Here is a 21,845-nt window from a genome sequence, read left to right as displayed (position 1 = left end):
TACACCTGCTAACTAGCCATGAAAAATATTTTGCATTTATACAATTTTCTATTTGCTTTTCCTACCTGGTAGTACTGGTTATGTTTAAAGAAATGAAAATTGGGGGGAAAAAAAAAGGTCAGGGAAAAAAAAAAAAAGGACAGAATAGGCTAGTTAAAAGAAAAACAAACACAAATATTGTGCTTGTGGACTGTATTTGGGGTTGGCCACAAGTCTAAGGTCTTGATAGATGGTTCTCAGCGCCGAGAGTTTTATTGCTGGTACACAGCACATTTTGTTCCTTTTGTTTCACCGAACCTGCCAACTTTTGAAATTAGTGACACGGGCATTCAAAATGGGTGACAAGCGGTCAGCCTCGGGTATACATATTCATACCCCAGCAGTAAACGATGGCAGGAGACGTAGTAAAATGTAGTTTTTGCTCCAGCCCAACTTTAACGTGACGCCGGTTTCGTAAGCACTTCTGCTGTGAAAGCAGGAGCGCCTCTTGGATAGCACGCGAGGGACGCATCATTTAGAGAAATGTTTCTCCGCCTAAACCAAAAATCCAGATCTGCTCAGTTCATTTAAAATATATTATTTTTCCTCTAGAATAAATGAATAAGCAGTTCCTTTGGTGGTTTTCCCGATGCTTGGTGACTTGCTGTTACTCCTCCAGCAGAAAAGGGATCAGACGATCATAGGAACAGATGCGTCCCTCCTCCCCTGCCCCACACTCTCCCTCTCCGTTTGGAAAAGAAAGGTGACAGGCCTAAAAGGGGCTGTAAATCTCACGCGGTACGCATTTGCACAGAAAAAGCATCGAGGAAACGAGTTAAAAAGCAGAGTCCTAGCAATAAATAATATGTTTTGCTTGTGATTTTCTTTTCTAAACACACGGGCGATGTTTAACACGCTCCTGGCCCGGCCGGCCCCGCGTTTGGGCGCTGCGGGGGGAGCAGCGTGGGGCAAGCCCCCGCGGCCGCCCCGTCGGGGCTCGCCGCCGCCGCCCGGCCCCGCAGCCCCGCAGCCCCGGAGCCCCGCTCGGGGGGCACGGAGCGGCCCGGGCCCGACGGCAGCGCCCGGGACTGGGGCAGCAGAGGGGAAAGCCGGGCTGCGGGCGGCTGGCGGCAGGTGAGCGCGGGGCTGGGGCAGCTCGGGGGGCGGCTCCGCCCGCGGGGCGGCGGCGGGGTCGGCACGGAGGGGGGCTGCCCCCCTTCCCGGCCGGGGCTCGGCTCCGCACCCGGGGCCGCCCCCTGCCTGCCCCGGCGGCGGCGGCGGGGCGATGGCGGGGCGGCGGCGGCTGCTGCTGGTGCTGCTGCCGCTGCGCTGCCTCCTGCTGGGGCTGCTGGGCGGCGGCGGCGGCGGGCAGCCCGGCGGCGGGGAGTACTGCCACGGCTGGGTGGACGGGCAGGGCGGCTACCACGAGGGTTTCCAGTGCCCCGAGGGCTTCGACACGGCGGCCGCCACCATCTGCTGCGGCTCCTGCGCGCTGCGCTACTGCTGCGCCGCCGCCGAGGCCCGCCTGGAGCAGGGCGGCTGCACCAACGACCGGCAGACCCCGGACCCGGGAGTCACCGCCCGTGAGTGCCCGCACCGAGGGGCTCGGGGCGGGGGGGGGACGGACCCCCGGGGGCAACCTGGCACGGCCCGGCCCGGCTCGGTTTGGCCCGGCCGGAGGCTCCAGGTGCGGCGGGGCCGGGGGAGGGCTCCGGGAGCGGTCCCCTCGGGGTGCCCGAGGCCGTGCTCGGGTCCCTCGACGGGTCCGGCGTGGGCACGGCGAGCAGCGTCCCGAGCCGCGCCTGGGGCCACCTCACGGCGTGTAACGGCACCTGGGGCACCCGAGCCTGGTTACTACAGGTAGCTACACTGCCAGCCCCAATTTTGGGGTCTGAGGGGGTGGGAGAAGGGTGGGAGTCTGCGAAACCTAAATAGACGTGTGGCAAACGGCGTCTACCATCGGTAACTGTTAACACCGTCAACTGAGAGAACTTCTGACTTGTGGCCCTGGGGTATAAACTTTAATTTAGATTTAATGAGAGCGGTCAGGAGCTCTGCGAGGCTCGGTGTCTAGCGGGACTGACCCAGTGACGTGGGGCTCCATAAGCTCTTAAAGAGCATGGTTATTTCCACAGGCTAATGCGCACGGCTTTTCCTCTTCTTTCTTCTCCCAGAGCCCATCTACGTGCCGTTCCTCATAGTCGGATCAATATTTATCGCCTTCATTATCGTGGGCTCTCTGGTGGCGGTTTATTGCTGCACCTGTTTAAGACCTAAGCAGCCTTCGCAGCCGATACGCTTCTCTCTCCGGAGCTACCAGACCGAGACTCTTCCCATGATCCTGGCCTCGACCAGCTTCAGGACGCCGTCGAGGCAGTCGAGCACGGCCACCAGTTCCAGTTCGGCCAGCGGTTCGGTTCGCAGGTTCTCCTTCGCCCGGGCAGAGCCGGGGTGCCTCGTGGCGTCACCACCGCCGCCCTACACATCTGGCTGCTTCCAGCCAGCCCACGCCGCCCACCTGAACCAGCCATCGGGATTTCTGGTGTCGCCGCCGTACTTTGGGTACCCGATCCAGCCAGAGCCTGCCCTAGCTGGGAAGAGCTGCTCTGATTTTGGCCAGAGCTGAAAGGAGTCGCCACGGAGTAACGCAGCCCTAGGGAGCACAAGGACTGCTGCCATGGGCGTCGCACGCGATGCCAGAAGTCAGAACCGTTCCCGTGGGTGAGTTGCCCTTGAAAAGTGCAAGATTTCAGAAACCCAGCCTTCAGTACTTTCCCGAGCTTGGATCGCAGTTACAAACGAATTATAAAATGTTCCAGTCTTAGTTCGACTGCTCTGATAGTTCAGTCTAATGCGTGCAGAACATATTCAGAGACAAATGGAAAAAAAAAATGGGATAAAGTTACTCATTTCTTGGAGCTATAAATGATGCTTTAACCCTAAATGATATTAACTTAGTTAACAAACTGACTGTATTCCACGGACCCAATAATCAGAATAGTGCTATAAAGCAGCAGTCAGACTGAGAAGTAACAGAGAAGTAACGTACTAAACCGAAGAGTTTGTGGATCCTAAACCAGCTGACTGCTTCCACTTCCACGAGCAATGAAAGTAAGAGGAGGTATTTTACTATAGATATGGAAATGCTTGGGATTTTTTAAATACAGATAATATACCTGAACTTACACTGCATATTTGTATTAGTTAACTTTAACTAAGATAAAAATAGTATGAATTAGGCTAGTTGAAAACATGCGAATCCCAAGCAGCTGAATAATTATGTATGAGAAAAGCAGAATGTATTCAGTCATATCGCTAATAACTTCTCAGCATAAAATTCTAAAAATGGCATTGTATTGAAGCCTTCTTCAGAAGAAAGTATTTATTGTCGGCCTTTTGCTCAGCAACACGGCTAAGCTGGACAAACTGATCTTAAAGTTCTATTTGTAAAATTAGCCATGTATAAAATGTAAAGACAAGCTTGTAATTTAAAATGTATTTACAACATTGACAACACTAATTATTTAGTAGTCACATCAAAAAAATGTATCAATAAACTGTGGTTGGAATCGAGCGTCACCTGTATGTCCTTGTGGAGATGCTGTTCAGTGAGCAAATTTTCACTTTGTTGGTGTAACTATACTGCATTGCTTCCTGTTAAAAACAGCAAATTTTGCTTTTGTAAATGATTTACATCTTTAACTGTGCACCTGCTGTGTGGATTTAATATAATGTAAATTTCTCTATATAGGTAGCTAATAAATTAATTAATATCTTTTTATATGTAACTTGAAACTGAATGTGGTTAAAACCACACTGATTAGTTGGGTATTTTAATCTAAAACATTCTGCCTTGGGAACAAATTTTGTTTGCCCTTCTACATTCCTTCATCCAAGTAAGCCAGCAGACCAAATGGAAGAAGAAAAAAGGCATCTAAAACAAACATATGCAGCAAGCAAATGGAAAATACACAAGAAAAATGTGCAGTCATTAAAGGGCTTCCCTTTAGACTTATTTTTGTGAACAAATCCAGCCTCATTCTATGTGGCAGACTCCGCGATATCAGAGGATGAATTTTCCTATTTTATGAGCCCAAAACTCCCAGGGTATAGGATTTGTTGAAGTATGTAATAGCGGGCCTATTTTACAAGTGTTAGCATATCAACGCATATTAAAATTATAGCACTTCTAGTCTGAATTATGACATATTGCACTTGGTATTTTAGAAAAACTTAATCGGTTCTTAAGAGTTGAATATAGTTTTTTTTTTTTTTTAGCAAATATCTAGGAATTTGTATTTTAGCATTTATGGAAAAATATTTTGAAAAACTATTATTGTGATTTTTATTGCATAATTAATGATACAATCCAATAGACATTATTGCTGGAGATGCAGTTGCTAAGGAAAAGACAACTTAATTTCCATATAACGATGCTTTAAGTAATAGGCTTTGACTTGCATGTTGTAACTGCTAATTGTAAACTAAAATAACGATACACTATAGTGTATATGTTTTATGACATATAACAACAACAACATAATAATCTATAAATAGATGTCAGATACTTGACAAACTACTTGAAAAGTGCTTGCCATTCTTTTTAGAAGCAATCTTCAAGAAAGGGAGCAGGTAAAGTTTTGCCCACCTTTTTTGTTGTTCTGTAGGGATGTGTCCTGGTTCCACTGTGCATTTGAGGTACTATGGGTCTGTTCAGGAAATACCTTTCTGGAAAACTTTTCCCAGAATTCATCTCTGCTGTTTGGAAGCATCCTGCGTGATATATTGGTCATTCGCATATACAGCAGAAATAGATGTTAAACTATGTTGATTAAAGTATGGTTTACAAATGTATAATAAGTCCTTGGTAGAAAATTTTTTCATCTAGTAAATCAAGGCAAAACAGATACTACAGCTGGAAGCATAAACTTGATCTTTTTGGCTAGGAAGGAACAATTTTATTTACTTTTAAGCATTAATTAGTCACCAGTACCACTGACACGGGTGATGGATAGCTGAAATTCAGTGTTTTCCTCAAAGATCCGCTATACACTGAAAAATCATGAGTTTGACAGTCATTGACTACTACACTTTGTTAGTGTACACTAAAGATGTGAGGCTTCCTAATAGTTGCAGCAGGCTCTAAAGTCAAATTTCTTAATGTATTAACACAGGCAATGATTTTTGCTGCACTTGAATACAGTCTTACAATTTTTAGGGCTTATTCAGCCCAAGTAAAGGCTGTAAAGTTTGCCGTGTGTTGTGGAATTCAACGTAGCAGGGAAGACCTGTCTGAGCTACTTACCTCTCTTCCTCCTCTCATGCCGCATAATGTCTTTGACCTCATAAAAATTTTTGAAAAACTTGACACACAGGAATAATTCCACTGAATCAGACAAAAGTTTATGGAGTGCTAAGCACTTTACAGATTGGTGGCCAGAGTGCAACAAATCTTGCAGACGGGGCTGGGACTGGGAACGATCAGCTGAAGTTAAAATAGCTGTACCGGATCACCTGTATGCCAGGTGAGGTGGGGATTGCACTGTGCAAATAGATTGGCCATGAAGAACTGTAAATTACTGTTAATGGAGCTAGTGACAGTGACTTATATAGCTGAAGGGACAGGAAGGGAGTTGGCAAGAATACAGACCCAAGGACTGAAATGGTCATTGCCCACGCTCGTCGTTTCCAACACGGATTTAGGCTCCAGCTTAAAGACTGAACTTCCTTCCTAATAAAAAGGACCTTATGGCATGGATATTCCTATGATTTACATAAAAAAAAATATTTTTTTAAAAACTTGCAGACAGAACACAATGACATTCCAATACACAATGTTAATGACTAATGAAACAGTTTGAAGGGCTAGATGTACGCTTGAACTGAAAAAAAACCTTTATATAGTACTTGCTGAACTGCTATGCCTTTTTTTGTTGTTGTTTTTAAGCAGAGCAGGCTTAATTATTTCATTTGTAAATGAGGAGCTATTTCATACGCACTTTACTAGAGTGACACCAATCTAAGATACATCAAAATGGAAGAAGAATCACACTCAGGAAACTGATTATTGTCATTCACACACATTATGCACAAAATGCTTTGATTGCGATTAGCTGGTAATTGCATGTATAAAACCCACACCTTCTATGGGCAAAGAATAATGAATAGTGACATGAATTAGATCAGCCCTTCATTTGGTTTTCCTATACTAAGGGTTTCTTAACCATATATCTCCAAAATGTATCAAACTCCTTCGGTGCCAAGGAAAACATTACATGTGCTGGCAGGAATTTCTGAAGGATTTTATTTGAAGCTAGGTAAGAAGTATGGCAAAAATGGCTAGGTAAACTAATGGACCGTTTGTAATACTAGTCCCCCAGGAATGTAATAATATAATATGACAATTTTAAAATGATTTCATTGCTGCTATTAAAGCTTGACAGTAAAGATATGGAATCAATCCTTGGCACTGTTTTTCCGTGTATTGTGATGTGTTGTGCAGGCTAAACAGAGCGACACAGACCTGCTTTTGAGGGGGCTGCTGCTCCACAACGTTTATACAAAGTTTTTGATTCACAATTACATTGAGGCGGTAATTCTGTGATACGCTGTCTTCACTCACGGAGGTAGAAAGAAATGCTTTTCTCTTCTTTTCATTCTCTCCATCTGACTTGTGAATTTTGGTGGGCTGTAGCGTAAGTCAGGTTGGTGAAATGATTTTGCTTACAACTAACATTTTCCATAAGAAAAGAGGGTAGGGACTTGAAAGGGAACCTGAATCATTTTAAGGATTATAACCTGAATAATTTTAATGGCTTTATGACTGTCAGCATAGCAGAGAAGCTGACATACTGCGAGGTGGAATCTCCTTAAGCCAGCTCCACCATTTAAGACTGGCATCATGAAACAGCTTAAAAGATGCGTCCATTATTGAGCCTAACTGCACAGAACACAAAATCTACAAGAAATTAATTGCCTAGTATATAAAAAGAATCAGTCATCTTATCTACAACCAAAACCCAAATTAGGTTTGTCTGTATTGATTTTTATTCTGTGGGTAAGCACTGTTAGGCAAAAGAAGTATCTGCTGCTATTGTGGCCATGGGATACAGTGTCCATCACTGTCATCTGAAAAATGAGATGACGTTCCCTTATTCCCACTCTACCACTTTTGTACTGCATACTTCTCTGTCAAAATACAGCATCACCACCAGAAGTATCTTAGGGCTCTGCTGCAAATCACTAAATTGCAGGCTCCCATACTCCTTTCTTGCTTGTTTGCTTTAATGTCTCTCTGGACTTCACATGAGAACTGAACAAGACATTTGAAAATAACTATTAAAAAAAAACACAACATTTTTCTACTTTTCTTTTTGGTTTACCAAAGTAACATAAGTAGTTTCTGATACTCATGTAATGCTATTTCTGAAATGTCCCATTTTTAAAGACAAGAATGATGGCATACGCATTTTCTTTTTTGAAAGCAATCCCTAGCATTTGCAACCAATCACTTCAGCTATGAGTTTTCGTTTAATGGCAAAGTTTATTCATTTTTTTTTTTTAACAATTAAAAGACAAAACATTTAAAATTTGCAGTTCAAAACATGCACATTCACCAAATGCCAAATGACATGTAACACTGCATAGAACTGAATGTGTTACTAAGAGAGAATAACTACTTATAAAACACAGTGCATTTAACATCCAGTTAAAACTAAACCTGAGAAACTACCATAAACACCGACTCAAAAAGTCTTCATTCATGCAGCTTCATAATTTCCACAACAGTTTCAGCAGTAATGGCTTAGTGGGGCTGTAAAACCTCACTTTACCTTGAATGCAAATTTTGCTTGTACATAGTGACTGCTTTCTGCAGCGGTTCATACATATCAAACACTGAAAATCTTAATGAAAAATTAAGTTGACGTAGAAAAAACAATGTTAGTGCATTTATGGCTTCTATTCTACAATAAAGAAACACCATAAAATATGGTTTAAAAAAAATGATTCTGGTTGCAGCTTTGCAGTTACAAATCACTCAATATATGGAAATGCTTTTATTTAACCAACCTTCCAAAAGTCCCAACCCTCCAAAGTGCCCGGCTTTGCACATCGTTACTCAGCTGAGCAGTCCTTATACTTACAAACAGTCCAATTGAAGCCTATGTGAGTAACGGTTTGCATAAGCAGGAACCAGGTTTGGAATGCTAAAATATTCCTTTGTTTAATGAAGATCTATTGGTTAACAGCGAACAAACTGGGGGAGTGAGGGCAGAGGGGGGAAGGAGAAACTCATTTGTTGAGTTTTGCTACCAATGAAAACATCCAGTACCAAGAAAGTTGAATTGACAAACTCATTTGCTTACAGAGCGCTAGCTTCTGGCTATATTATGAGAAGACTTTTAACAAAGGCATTAAAAAACAGGAAGAGCAACAACCATGCATTGCCTCCGAACACTGAAAAATATCACCTCATGCAGACAGAATGATAAATTCATCAGAACTACAAGTGCTTTTACGCAACATGGAAGAAAAAAGGGAAACAACATCTCTCCTTAAATTTAACACGTACTCCAAATTACTAATCATTCCAGATGGATTTCAAAATAATGAAAATGTCCTAAGACACTTTAAACACATCCTTGTAACATAGGGAATTTTATGGATGTATGTTGACATATAGGAATCTTCAGCTAACTCTCAGTGTTTCAAAATACTTTATTTATTTTATACAAATAGAATGATGTTCAAGTATAAATCTGTTGAAACTGCCTTGCAAAAATAAGTGTAAAATTAGGAATTGGCAAGAAAATTTTCCAAATACAAATTATCAATAGGTTTGTTAAAATTGTTTCCTGTTACTCTTTTGAATCACTCATACATATATATATATATATATATATATTTAAAAATAATTAAGCAACAGTATTTATACGGTATCTGATTTCTAAGTGGCACTGCTTCAACTTTTTGATGTTTAATTTTTAATACTAACTTGTAATTACACAGTGCACATGAAACAGATGGAAAATTCCACGTGAATTCTGTATTCAATACAAATTCGAATTTTTAAACAATAAGAACAAATGCATTCTTATAAGTATTTTTGCCTAAACTGTTTTTTCTTTCAATAAACATCTGCACAATCCCCTTACTTTAACAAAGATATGATGTATGAACCAGATCATAATAGATTATATTACTGTGTACTTAACAAGAAAATAAAGTGCATATTGTATACCTGACCTGATTTAAAAAATGTGCACACACAGCTAGGATGATCTTATGTTTTAAAATTAAGTTGCTTACAAAAATGAAAAAATTAAGTTGTTTACAAAAATCAAAAAACATGGTTAGAATTGCCACATTGTCTTTTTACTATTTCCATGAAGCAGTATCTTCCTATCACTAATCACCAGACAATAAATAACATATGGCTTGTGGAAAAAGTATAGAGACAAGGGGAAAAAAACAAAAAATAAAAATGAAAACTGTACTTTGTGAAATACTACTTTCAATTCTATAAAGACGTAAGGATGAAACATTGTGATAAGTTTACACTACCTTAAAAAAAATAATCACCATCTAAGTTAGAACTGTTTTCCTTTTTAATATATATAGTGTCATTTTCAACAAACTTTTACAACTGGGAGATGCTTTTTTTTTTTTTTTTTTTTAAATAATGTGCATTCCTGTAACTTTGTCACAATACATTGCAATGGATTTCTAGTCCTCATGTAATTTCTGCAAAATCAGTAAATAAATCATTTAGAACAGAAAAATAATATAAAAATTAGTCAGTATGTGTGGATTGGACCATTTTATGAGTTAAGTACACTGAAAGATTACAAAAGAACAACAGTGTCATGGTTAATTTCAGAAATGTTTTGAAGTTGGTCATTGTCCCTTCGATGACAGAAAATAGGGAACCCCATTTTAGGAAAGGGCCATGCCCCCAAATTTTTTCTTGCCTTAGGTCAAGTGATTTGCCCCTCCCATATTGATCCATCTATTTATCTATGCCTGAAATGGCTTTTCTGAAGGCAGTTCTTGTCTGCATGACTGACTGGCAGTACTGTTTCTAGTGGGATACGTCCCCTTTGTCCCTGTCTTCTGTTTTCACTTCTGTTTAGAGATCACTCCGGGAAAGCGAGAGGAAGACATTGCATAACATGCATATGAAATGCAGACTGCCTTCCCATTGATATGCCTTCCTAAATATGTACTTTCATATAGTGTCTTTTGTTGGGGTTTTCATGTATATTTGTAAGCTTCTCCTAGAATGGAGCACAAGAAAGTTGGACGGTGTAATAACATTACATGTCAAGTGTTTAGTTAGATGAAAGGCAAAGAGCTAAAATCACCTTTAGTAAATGGTTTTATAAAAATTAGTAAGACTGATCAAGGAAGGTTCAGAAAAGATGTGAATGTAGGACCTGTTACTTTTAAGTTGAAACTGGATGAGTTGGAGAGCAAAGAGGAAAATCTTCATCTAGCAGATCACTAAGGATGTCACTGTTCTGCTTTTCCATCTAGCTGATCTCCATTCAAGGAAAAAACTGTGATTTCTACATAATACACTGAAATTTAATTAAAAATAAAAGCATCTGTTACTACAGAATAATGTATTCTAGATGCAATTACGGTGGCTTTTAAAATCAGAATTAAACATGGACTAAAAAGCTACAAGATTTAACTAATTTCTCAAATTAAAAAGTAGCTTTCTCTTATTTGAAACCTGGTGGCCATTGGGTGGTAAGCTGAGAAATACCAACTTTTACTACTTAAAAACATTATCATCACAATTTTCCTAGTAAGCGACTTTTAATTTACCCCCCCCCCTTTTTTTTTAAATAAAAAACATAAGTATCTTTTGCTGCAGTCACTATCCTTCTCTTTTTAATTAAAGGTGAGTGTATAGGTATTCTGCTTGACCATTAAGTTCTAAAGAGGCTGCTGCAATGTATTTCACATCTTCATAGGAAGTGACTTCAGTGCAAATAAAACAGTACATATCACACTACTGAAGGGCATGGTTTGCTCTGTGTTTCAATATATGCAATACTTTAGTATAAAAATGTTGAAAATGTAATTAAGTTTAAAAAGTAAATTAAAACAAACTTTCTTTTGAACTTACAGTATAAGCAGATACAATTACCAAATCTAAGCATTGCAAAAATAATTCAAGTTTGATGAAGGGAAGTAAGGCAGAGCAATTCTTTAAAATTTGAACAAAAATAATGTGCACTCAATTTTACAAGGTGGTATCCATTTTCAACATATGCACTATTAAATGAAAATAAGGGAAAAGATTCTATAAGGCCAAGGGTGCAATACTTGCAGTTTTGAAAGCAAATGCCATCAAGGCCACACAAATTAGACTCACTGCACAGTAAATCTTTCTTCTTGAGTGCAGAGACTCAAGCATGCAGTTCTGAAATCAGGACTGGAGTTCGTTTCCTTTCAAATTATTTCTGACAACAGAAAACATTTACGGAACTTCTTTGGCAAACGTTTGTAGGCTAGTTTGACACAAATATCTATAAACATCTTGACTCAAAATCTTTCGTAAAGAAGGTGAGTGAACACCATTAAGATACTATTTTTTCAGCACTTGTTGAAATGAAAGGCTTGTTATCAACTGTATTTAAATATATTACCACTTAAAAACTTCCACAGATGATAATGGTCTGTCAATGTAAAGCATGTTTAGCAATCTGACCATTACCTTCCAAGTATATGACCAGTATTGATTCAACTTCATTGTAAAATAAGCAAGCTGGCAAGATACAAGGTAAATTCCAATCTGCTTACAAAGGCTAAGCAAATACTTGTTAAAAAATTTAGAGATGGTGTGTTACAGTATAGTTGCACAGTGCTTATGTCTACTGAATACACAAATCCAAACTTTATGGAATAAGATCATCATAGATCTTAAAATCTCTGATGACTGGGCCATGGTTGTAGCTCCCAGCAAAGATCTAGTAGTCTGTCTCACAGAAGTAACTTATGAGGCCTAAATCTTGAGCTGTGTTCCTTCACCATTCCTCAGGCCTTTGTTTTGTGGTATCATATGCTCTTATTACTTCGGACTGGGAAACTATTCCATTTTCATCTTGAGAGAAAGCGTAGCCATCTGCAGATACAAACCAAAATAGAAAAAGTTTTAATCGGATTTCACATAATCCTCAATATTTTAAAGCTTTAATGAAAGGAACTTAACAAAGGTCAATATAGATGAGTAAGTCTCTTTTCAGTTGTTAGTAGGTAGAAAACCCACACTCTTTCTTACATAATTTTGCAATTGTAAAATAGCAAAGTATCTTAGGAATTAATAGAATCCTAACCACGGTCAAAGAATATAGTCTAACTGGGTTTACATTCAAATATGAACATGGTCACACACAATGTCAGTTTTCACAAACACAGTATCTAATACCTACACTCCAAACATGTCTTCCTTTTTTTGAAGGCAGACTGAATTAAAACAACTTAAAGATGCTTAAAGTTTGAAAAATTAACTACAAAAACCTACAAAATTTAACAAAATTTATTGACTAATTCACTTGTTAAAGATAATGCTAAGATCATAAAAAACAGTCCTATCCAAAGCTGTGATAGAAAATAGATAAATTTTAAAAGGTGCATTCTAGAAAGATGTACTAAAAGCCACCGTGACAAATATTAGGATACTGCATCTTTACTATACACAAATGCAGTGAAAGGTAGTGTTTTACTTCCATACTATTAACATATACTACTTTTTCTTTGTAAGTGAACACTTACGAAGCAAATTTTGCTGCAGCGAATCAGAGCGATACAAGTTCACGTGGTTCTTCTTAAAAACATTCTTCAGTAGTTGGGCTCTTTCAGTTAAGCTAGAAAGAAAGCAGATACATGTGAAAAAAATTACTTACTAATTACACTAACCCTTTACCTTTGAGTCTGTTAAACAGGAATTAGTTATTAAAAGAAAAATGATCTTTTAAAAATTATTTTTACCTGTGCCTGAATTAATTATTAAATAGATGATTAAAAGCTTGTGCAAGGGCAGGTTATGATGTCCAGATCCTTTGTATTGTTTTTACTTGTTACAGTAAACGCAAAACATCTGTCTGAGGTACCGTCATGCACTGACAATGCAAATAAGTGAATAATATTTTATATATTTGAGCGTGACTCCTTTAGAAACATGTGGTGTAAAGGGAAGGCACTGGCTTTCTAGAAGCAGCATGGGCTGAATAGCTCCAGGCCAAATTTCTTACAGAAAGAAGGGCTCTTAGCTTCTACTGAAACATTACCCCAGAGTGGGATAGGAAAGGAAGATGGAGGGAAAGTCAGACCAGTTGTTATCAGCTCTGTGTACAGAAACATATTTCATATCAAAACATTTCAGATTTTCCATGAGAAGTGATTTAACAAGGTCTGTTCTCTGTCAAACTCTGGAGTTTGTTTTTCTGGAGGTCATACCCAAATAATGAGCTACTATTACTACTGGAAGTGGGTCACTTCAGCCCATCTCCTTTCCAGAGCAGTACAGGCTCTACACTGCTTTTTTATGTGTTTATTATGCTCTAATATGATCCAAGAGGATTTCCATTTCAGCCTACATAGAAAACACAAGGAGTATTACGTTGGTTTTAGACCAGCTGAGGCTCAAGGGACAGCTGAATCCTGTGAACTGTAGTGAATGTGTCAGGTTTCATTGCAGTTCATCTCTCTTACATTTAAAATTCTTTCAAATAGGATTCTACATTACTAAATAAGTAACAGATGGACTAGCTGTAGCTCAGAAAGTTCACGATTTTGGTAACGTATGGAAGATGCACAGGGACTGTATTAAAAAAAACAAACAAAAACAAACAAACAAAAAACCATAAAAACCACTTTAATTTCTTGCTCTAAATTTGATATTCAATGTGAATTAGAGCTTGTGTTTCAGAAAAATACCAACCTGTCATTTAACCATTTCCAGTGCTGGAAAATCCAGTCCCTCCCCATGTAAACTGGTCTAAAAATGATTTATTTTACTTAAATCTATGTAATATTCATTCTGCGTATATAGTGATTTGATTTTGTTAGTTCTGCCAGATTATCAAAGTTGTCTCTGTGTAAGGACGTGGCATGTATAATGGATTTCATATGCCTAACTTCAGTGAGTTCTGACCAGTCAAATTACTCCTTAATATTACCGCCAATTATCTAAATAGACTACCTTCCCTAACTACCTACCAGACTAAGTGGTAGGAATGGAACTTGATTCCTTCCCTTACTAAAGTAGCATTCTATATGAGCATTATATTAGAAATGCTTGTTCTTCCTTCAATGAGCACTTAATTTTTCTAGATAAAATTGAACCATTGGCTTAAACTGGAGAGACTGGTGGTCTGCTTCCCCTTTCTGTTTCCATCCAATATGATGTTTAAAGAACATGCCAGGAGGTCAGAGCCTGGCTCTTCTACGTTGGAAGAGGGAAATAAACTTAAATCCCCACATGCACAGAGGAAGGCTAACCGTAAAATCTACAGGGTAAGAGGATGGGTGTAGTAAACTGCTTTGTTGGTCATGTTTTGAATAGAACGGAACTTCCTTGTAAAAATGAATTAGGTACCAATTGCAGGAAAGCAGTCGGCATCTGCTGAGCCAAAATCCCAAGAACGGAGAAGTCGGAGTATTGAGATACATCTTACTCTCCATGTTTTCATATGCTATATGTATTTTTTTTTAATTTTTTCCTCTTCACTGCTCCACTAGGCAATGTAGACTTTTAGTTCAGAGCTACAACTGTTAAAGTAAACTAGATTACTAAAAACGACTTAAGGACAGAGGTTTAAACCATGAGGACACACAGGGTGAATAAATAAATACCTTTACGTAAATGGGAGGGCAAAGAGGTGAAAGACCATATGAAAAATTTGATATAGATATCAACTGTATTTCCTTTGCAACACATCTAAGAAACCTTTCTTAAAATTAACTGAAAACAGCATTTTTTTGTTTTTGTTTTGACAAATGTTATTTTCTAGTACAAAGCTATTTTTGTAGGCACAAAAGCACAGTAGACCTATTGCAGCATTTTGGTATCATCATCACATACCCTTATTTCAGAATGAAATATTCAGATTGCCTAAATGCTAAGCACTGAAAATACTGCCTTAAGTTTTACATGAAAATAAAGTACGCACATTTGTTAGTTTATGTATAATGAAGTTTCCACTGCATAGATCTGATTGCTGGTACAGAAAATACAAGTGAAGTACGAAACACATTTTGGAAAACAAAAGTGCTTCCAGCTACTCAGGTATTAAATTCTGTTCTATTTCTATACTTGAGGAAATAGTGAAAGCCCTTTATTATGAATTGCCTTGCTGCCATCCTAAACTTTTAAAAATCTCCATGCGAAGTCAAGAAAACATGGTTTCATAATTAACCAATGATAAATCAGCAACTAAGTTACAATGCTCATTATGTGTACCTATATGGAAAATCTGAATATTAACTATATCTGACCATGTCATGTACACTTACAGGAAAAAAAAAAAAAACTACTTCATATATTCCTGATCAACCATTTGGCTGGTTTAAAAAAAATAATTTCAAAGTGGCTTGAATGAAAAACAATTACTGTATGAAGCAGCATTTGTGGTAAATATCTCTGAAGACACAAGTTAGGGCTGTTATTTGTGTTAATTTTAGTCTATTATGTTACTTTTAGTCTATAAAATATAAAAATATTTTATGAGTATTAATATTGTTGGTTTTACTTAAACATTATATACTAGGTATCAGAAAAGCTTTTTTTTTTTTTTGAACCATGGTTTGTACACAAAGAATATGCTCTTATTTTAGTCATTTCAATTTTAAGTGTAAACAGCTTTGTCACATCTGTTACCATGTCTTTACTTATAAAAATCATACTTTTTGTGACATAAATTTGCTACTTCACTGAAGCTGGTCTGTTCTTTAAGCTCAAGGAAATACTATTCCAACATAAAAGTTTACTTTCTATTAGAAAAGTTAGTGTCCTGGCTTTGGCTGTGATAGTGTTAATTTTCTTCCTGCTAGCTGGTACATTGCCGTGTTTTGGATTTAGGATGAGAATAATCTTGATAACACACTGATGCTTAGTTGTTGCAGAGCGGTGTTTACAGAGAGCCAAGGGCTTTTCAGCTTCTTGTGCTGCCTTGCCAGCCAGGAATCTGGGGTTGCACAAGAAGCTGGGAGGGCACAGAACCAGGAGAGCTGACCCAGACCGGCCAAAGGGATGTTCCATGCCACATGGAGTGATGCTGGACAATAAAGCTGGTGGGAGCTGGCCAGGGGTGGGGTGTTGCTATTCAGGGACTGGCTGGTCATCAGTCATCAGGTGGTAAGAAACTGCATTGTGCATCACTTGTTTTGTATACTCTTTTATCAGCATTTTATTATTATTAGTTTCCCTTCCTTTTCTGTCCTATTGAACTGCCTTTATCTTAACACACGAGTTTTACCTTTTTCTAATTCTCTCCCACATCCCTCTGGCAGGGGAGTGAGTAAATGCGTGGTACTTAGCTGCCTGTCAGGCTAAACTACAACATCATGTAAAACCTACACCTTCTTGCTCAAGATATGTTCTTACTTAATGGATAAATATATGCAACAAAAACAATTTCAATGTGTTGCCTACATAAGGATAGAATAAATTATTTGTGGCTATTTATTGGGAAAAATTCTGATTACATGTTCTTTACCAAACAGGATACAACAGGGATGCTCTTCCTGAGTCTTCAATGGTACCGGTTAAAATACCTTTTCAAATCAGCACTGGTAAGATATGAAGGATGACAGATCTTAAGACTGTATCAGCCTGTCCTACTTCTAAAAGATATGCTAAAATACAATCAGGATCCTTAAAGAACAATACTTTAAATTATTTCAATCTAAATGACAATTTTATTCTAGTTTTAAGAAAACAGAGGAAGGTGCAAATTTGGAATTTAAATAGAAAATTCCCATCCTAAGACTGGTAGGAAAACATCAAAAGGTTGAAGCTTTACCATCTTAGTTACAGAATCACACAATCATAGAATATCCTGAGGTGGAAGGGACCCACAAGAATCATTGAGTCCAATCCCCATGGCTCCACATATTTAAATGCATGCCATATCAGGTCAACACAGCTCTAAAAAATCTGAAACAAATATATTCTAGCTGAAAAAAAAGCAATTAAAATTAACACTAATACATTTCACTAATAACATGAAAATTAACACTAATATTCAAATGCCATTTAATTATAGCATCTAGCCAATGATAGAATCCTGACCTGTTATTTGTGGAAGTTGACTCTCTTATTTTGTGTTGTAGTATTTTTAAGATGGTAATGGACAGGGTGAAACATTTCCTGAGTTATCTTTCTCACTATTTCAGTTTCCTCTTAAACAGCGTTTTGTATCTTCTAAGAGCCTGCATTTTAGGCTACTTGGCATTTTATGAGAACAAATCCCTTTTTCTATTACAATATAGAATGGTACTTCCACAATTATGCACACTAGAAAAATATTAGTTGGTGCTGAAGAATATACAGTAAGGTTGTCAAAAATGATTAGCTGGGCTCACACAAAAAGTGCTGCCACTCAAGAATATAAAAGACCCATGTGCATATTTAGAACTGATGTTGAGGACATTCCATGCCAATTTAGCTAATTACTCTGCAATGTTAACTAGTTAACCCAGGTTTCTGCAACATAGATGCTAAAACAAAAAAGAATAGTTCAGTCAAGTTTCTGAAGGTATAAGTAAGTCAGTCTATGAGACCATCTCCTTAACAAAGGAAACATTCTCCTTAAAGAAGGAAATTTTGGCTCTATTACCTGAATTAATAACAACAATAGAAACATCAACGAAATAAATCCTTAGCAGATACTAAGATGTCTAACATCCATTGATTTTGCATGAGACGCAGATGCTTATACACTTCAAAGAATACAGGTTAAAAAATGACAGGGGAGAATGAATGGATCTAAGAAAGATACTCGGGCAGGTAGCTGAAACAATCTTCATGAAGCCCTCCTAGCTATTTAATTGTGAGATTAAGAAATAATTACAAAACCATTGGTGAAAACACCAAGTTCCTCTGGCCTAAATAACAAAGAGATGTGGAAGAAATTCTGTGGGATGAAGAAATAGCGTACTGCCTAGACAATGGAAATAGCTGAGTTTGAGAACATGAGACAAGTCTTGGGAATGAAAGTTCGGAACATTGAAAATGTACAATACCTTACTTCTACATCTGTAAGATGGTCCCCTTTCAGTACTTTCTAGTACTAACATCTGCTTTCTTTTCTGTAATTTATTCTGTTACAACTTTTCTCTTTCCAAAAGAGCACAAAGCATATATTGCTTTCTGGTTCAGAGCTCAATAAGAGAATTCTTGTGAGGTGTCAAGTTGAAGTTATTTCTTACCTCATATAATTTAGTCAAATTTGTTTGCTCTTGACTGGCATTAGATACAATGCCAGCTTATTCTATTTAATTTCAGCAGATCCTGGACAGATTTTCCTGGTTTTCAATATGCTACTAGGCAGGTGGTTTTTATATATTTACTTATTTTTTATTTTTAAGTTTATTTTTATATGCTTAAGCCCAATTTATAACTGTATTAGTAAATGATGCAGGTTTAAACTCCCTTTGCCTTGGTTGTTAACACAAAGTGACAGAATTAAAATTTTAACATCAAAGCATATGAAAAGACATGTAGGCTGAGTAGACCTGAAACTTTTTACAGATACCTACACTGAATTCTTTTCAATCTATTTAATTGGAAATTCTACTTGTTTTTGGAAAATAACCTTTTGCCTTTGATAAGTGTATGAGGCTGATGATATTTAGCATTATTATTATTATTTTTTAAATGAAAGACAATGATCTATGGATTTTTACAGTACCTCTTGCCATGCACAACTGCCCCAGGATCCTCAGACTTTGCTTCCAGCTCCTGAACTTCATCTACCAGTGTCTTAAAAGTAGCTCTTTTTACTCTGTAATAGAAAATACTGGCAGATTTACTTTTTTGAAAGTAAAAGATCACATTGTATTAGTGCTTACATAAGCATTCAATATACAAATATATTTTTCTAGGTAACTGAATTAAGTTTTAAAAGAAGAAATATGATAAAACAAGTCTAAATATATTTTATCAGCTGCTCTTGCAAAGCAGACACAAATATTTTATTTGTAAAACACATTACAATTACTGAAGCATTTAAAATTAATGGCATTTGTAACCAGGTTCATCTAAAACAATTTTATATAATTACCAGAGCTGATCTTTATTTGTTTTTGTTATAGTAGTAATTAGAACACATGCTTAATGTCAGTACTTTTTCCCGTAAACCTCAGCATTTCTGTACTCACACTTTGTATACTACATCAAAAAGTAAAGCTGTCATAGGAATACATAAAAGTCCCATCCAAAATACTCCAGAGCTGAACATCATAGCTGCCTGGAAAGAAAAAGTATAAAATGTGTTGAGGTGATGATGAGAACTAGAAAAAAAAAAAAAACACAACAACAAATAAGCATAGAAATATCAATGATTCGGTTAAGGGCATCAAAATCAAGTTTAAATGAACCTCTAATGTAAAACACAGCTTTAACACCTTTCTAAAATCCCTTGACGTGACATAGAAATCCAGTAGACAGTAAGCACTAATTCATGTTAAGAAGCTGGTAGAAAGATCACGCTGCTTAGCAATTTGAGAGAGGGAGAACCTACCCCTCCACAACACTGCTCTATACCACTATGCTGATTATAGACTTTTCAGATTTATTGACCCCCTCACTCCCGTCCCCCAATCTTTGTCAATACATCATGAGCACAATCTCTCATTTGCAATCAACCCTAGGAGGTAAAATGAATACTGAACTTGGCTATGGATACTGGACACTGTTACAATCATTTCACAATATAATTCAGATTGAAGTTGAGCTATCTCCAATAGAGCTCACTGTACCATTGTTCCCACACTGCTACAGGTTCCTGTGCAGCAAACTACTTAATAATGAGAACTAACAACTAATTACTTAATTATGGAAGTGTGCAACACAGTGTTAAATGAAGATCCAACATGCTAATGCATGGTGTAATACTTGCAAAACATGTTACTGCTTAGTTGTATGTTTCCATTTTTATACCCTGTCCTATACTACTACATAAATATTTATTCTTCTTATAACTTGTCTGTTAACATACTAAAAACTAAAACCAAAACAAATATCATAACACATGGACATTAAAAGAAAAAAAAACTTTATTTGACCCTTGTAATGCATGTATGGATACAAGGAATTAACAAAGCATGTTACTGAAGGATTGTTTTGCAGGCAATATTCAAAAGAATTTTGTAATGGAATTAGATTGCACAGAGATTGGAAGTAACATTGCTACAACAGTGATACCCTTTGAAATCTTTGTTTCATTACTGTGCGACTAACTCCTTTTAAAGGAATTTAAACCTTAGTACCTGACTAAAATAAACAATCTGAAATTTTCCTAATATCAATAAGCAGAAAAATGCAGGTAGCTTGTGGCAGCTGAACTCTGCCTTCGGAATGCACACCCCATATTTTAGAATTATACTTGGTACGTTATGTGTGTAAAAACAAAAATGAATTATTTTCAGAATAAAAATCTCATTCTCAGACAGGCAAAAACTCTTACTCACTTTGTTTTTTTGTATTCAAATTCCTATTGATTCTTTGAAAAATATTAGAATGTATTTGAACTGAAAGTCTGGTAAATTTTGACAGCTATAGGACGTAGATACTGCCCTGAGATTTTAGGGATTATTTTTGCCAACAGCTGTCAGCAAAGGTATAAATACTGAGCAGTGACAGGTTCAAAAAAAACCAATTCACAGCTTCAAGGGGAAGGGGGGGGGAGAGAGAAGGAAAATTTTCTATCAAGAAAATTTCTATCATGTGGAGAAAACGTATTTGCGCAGTACCTTTATAAGCAAAACATGACTTAGGACATACATGATTAAGTACTAATTTCCTAAAACAACAGCTAAACAGCTAATAGGAAATGTCTATCACAACTACATTTTGCAATATCTTTTCTAATTAAGTAATAATTCAGAGAGACTAAGAGTTTCTTAAACAAAACCAAAAAGCATAAAAAATGCAACTTGAAGGAATTACAACTGTTACTTCCTATTATTAATAACATTTTGGTAATTTATAGGAACACAGCTAAGAGCCGTTCTTGCATTAGCCACCCTGTATTAAATGTTTGCTGGTGAAACAGCAAAAGTGATAATGTAGGTCTTAGGATGTTAATTCTGACCATTGTAATGCTAACTATGAATGAAGGAACAACTGGCGCCTACTATTCAGTCCATCCAGCCTTTGGCTTTACAAATGAACAACATGAATTGAGGAAAAAAAAAGTTTTTCTGTGTCATATTTGAAAGCCTGTCAGATTTTTTTTCTTTTACAGAGTTAATCCAAACCTAAAAGATTTAAAGCCGACATTCGCATTAAAGACAGAGGGCCTCTTTGTATTTTTTGGACGAAGAGGGGAAAAATAAAATCCCACAGAGGTATTTCCTTCCTTTCTGTACAAGAAAGCTCCCCCCTCACTCTGTAGAAAACATTTTTGTCTCTAACTTTTCACATCTCTCTACACATAGGCAGGTCATCTGGGAAATGGCAAACCAATCCTTTTCAGACAATGGCACTAACAGGAGCAGCCTGTTCTGGGGCCGGACTCTGGCTGCCTCTGTTCGTGGTTTACAAATTGTTCCTAATGTGAGAGATTTGTGGTCTATGCCAAGTTTTAGGCCTTGTGAAACCAAATGGAATCTGCCACAAAAGTGGCTCC

The 21,845-nt window shown here is 37.7% G+C and overlaps 2 protein-coding genes across 6 annotated transcripts in view; one reads left to right on the top strand and one right to left on the bottom strand.

The window, feature by feature from the left end:
• Positions 1-4,227, top strand: part of SHISA3 (shisa family member 3) — a 54,925-nt gene extending 50,698 nt beyond the window's left edge. The window contains exons 4-5 of the mRNA XM_040555446.1: positions 1,278-1,562; positions 2,154-4,227. Coding sequence (XP_040411380.1) covers positions 1,278-1,562; positions 2,154-2,605 — 737 coding nt within the window. The 3' untranslated portion in view covers positions 2,606-4,227. The remainder of the gene's footprint in view (positions 1-1,277; positions 1,563-2,153) is intronic.
• Positions 4,228-7,507: 3,280 nt separating this feature from the next.
• The window catches only part of ATP8A1 (ATPase phospholipid transporting 8A1), a 102,190-nt gene continuing 87,852 nt past the window's right edge, over positions 7,508-21,845 (bottom strand). For all 5 annotated transcript variants that reach the window (XM_040555387.1, XM_040555384.1, XM_040555385.1 and 2 more), the window contains 4 exons: positions 19,375-19,463; positions 18,906-18,998; positions 12,766-12,857; positions 7,508-12,115 (listed from right to left, as the gene is read on the bottom strand). In XM_040555387.1, coding sequence (XP_040411321.1) covers positions 12,018-12,115; positions 12,766-12,857; positions 18,906-18,998; positions 19,375-19,463 — 372 coding nt within the window. In that variant the 3' untranslated portion in view covers positions 7,508-12,017. The remainder of the gene's footprint in view (positions 12,116-12,765; positions 12,858-18,905; positions 18,999-19,374; positions 19,464-21,845) is intronic.

Source organism: Cygnus olor, chromosome 4 (genome assembly GCF_009769625.2).
Source record: "Cygnus olor isolate bCygOlo1 chromosome 4, bCygOlo1.pri.v2, whole genome shotgun sequence".
Classification (NCBI taxonomy): Eukaryota; Metazoa; Chordata; class Aves; order Anseriformes; family Anatidae; genus Cygnus; species Cygnus olor.
Note: the sequence above shows the minus strand (reverse complement) of the source record. Positions and strands in the feature narration are given on the sequence as shown.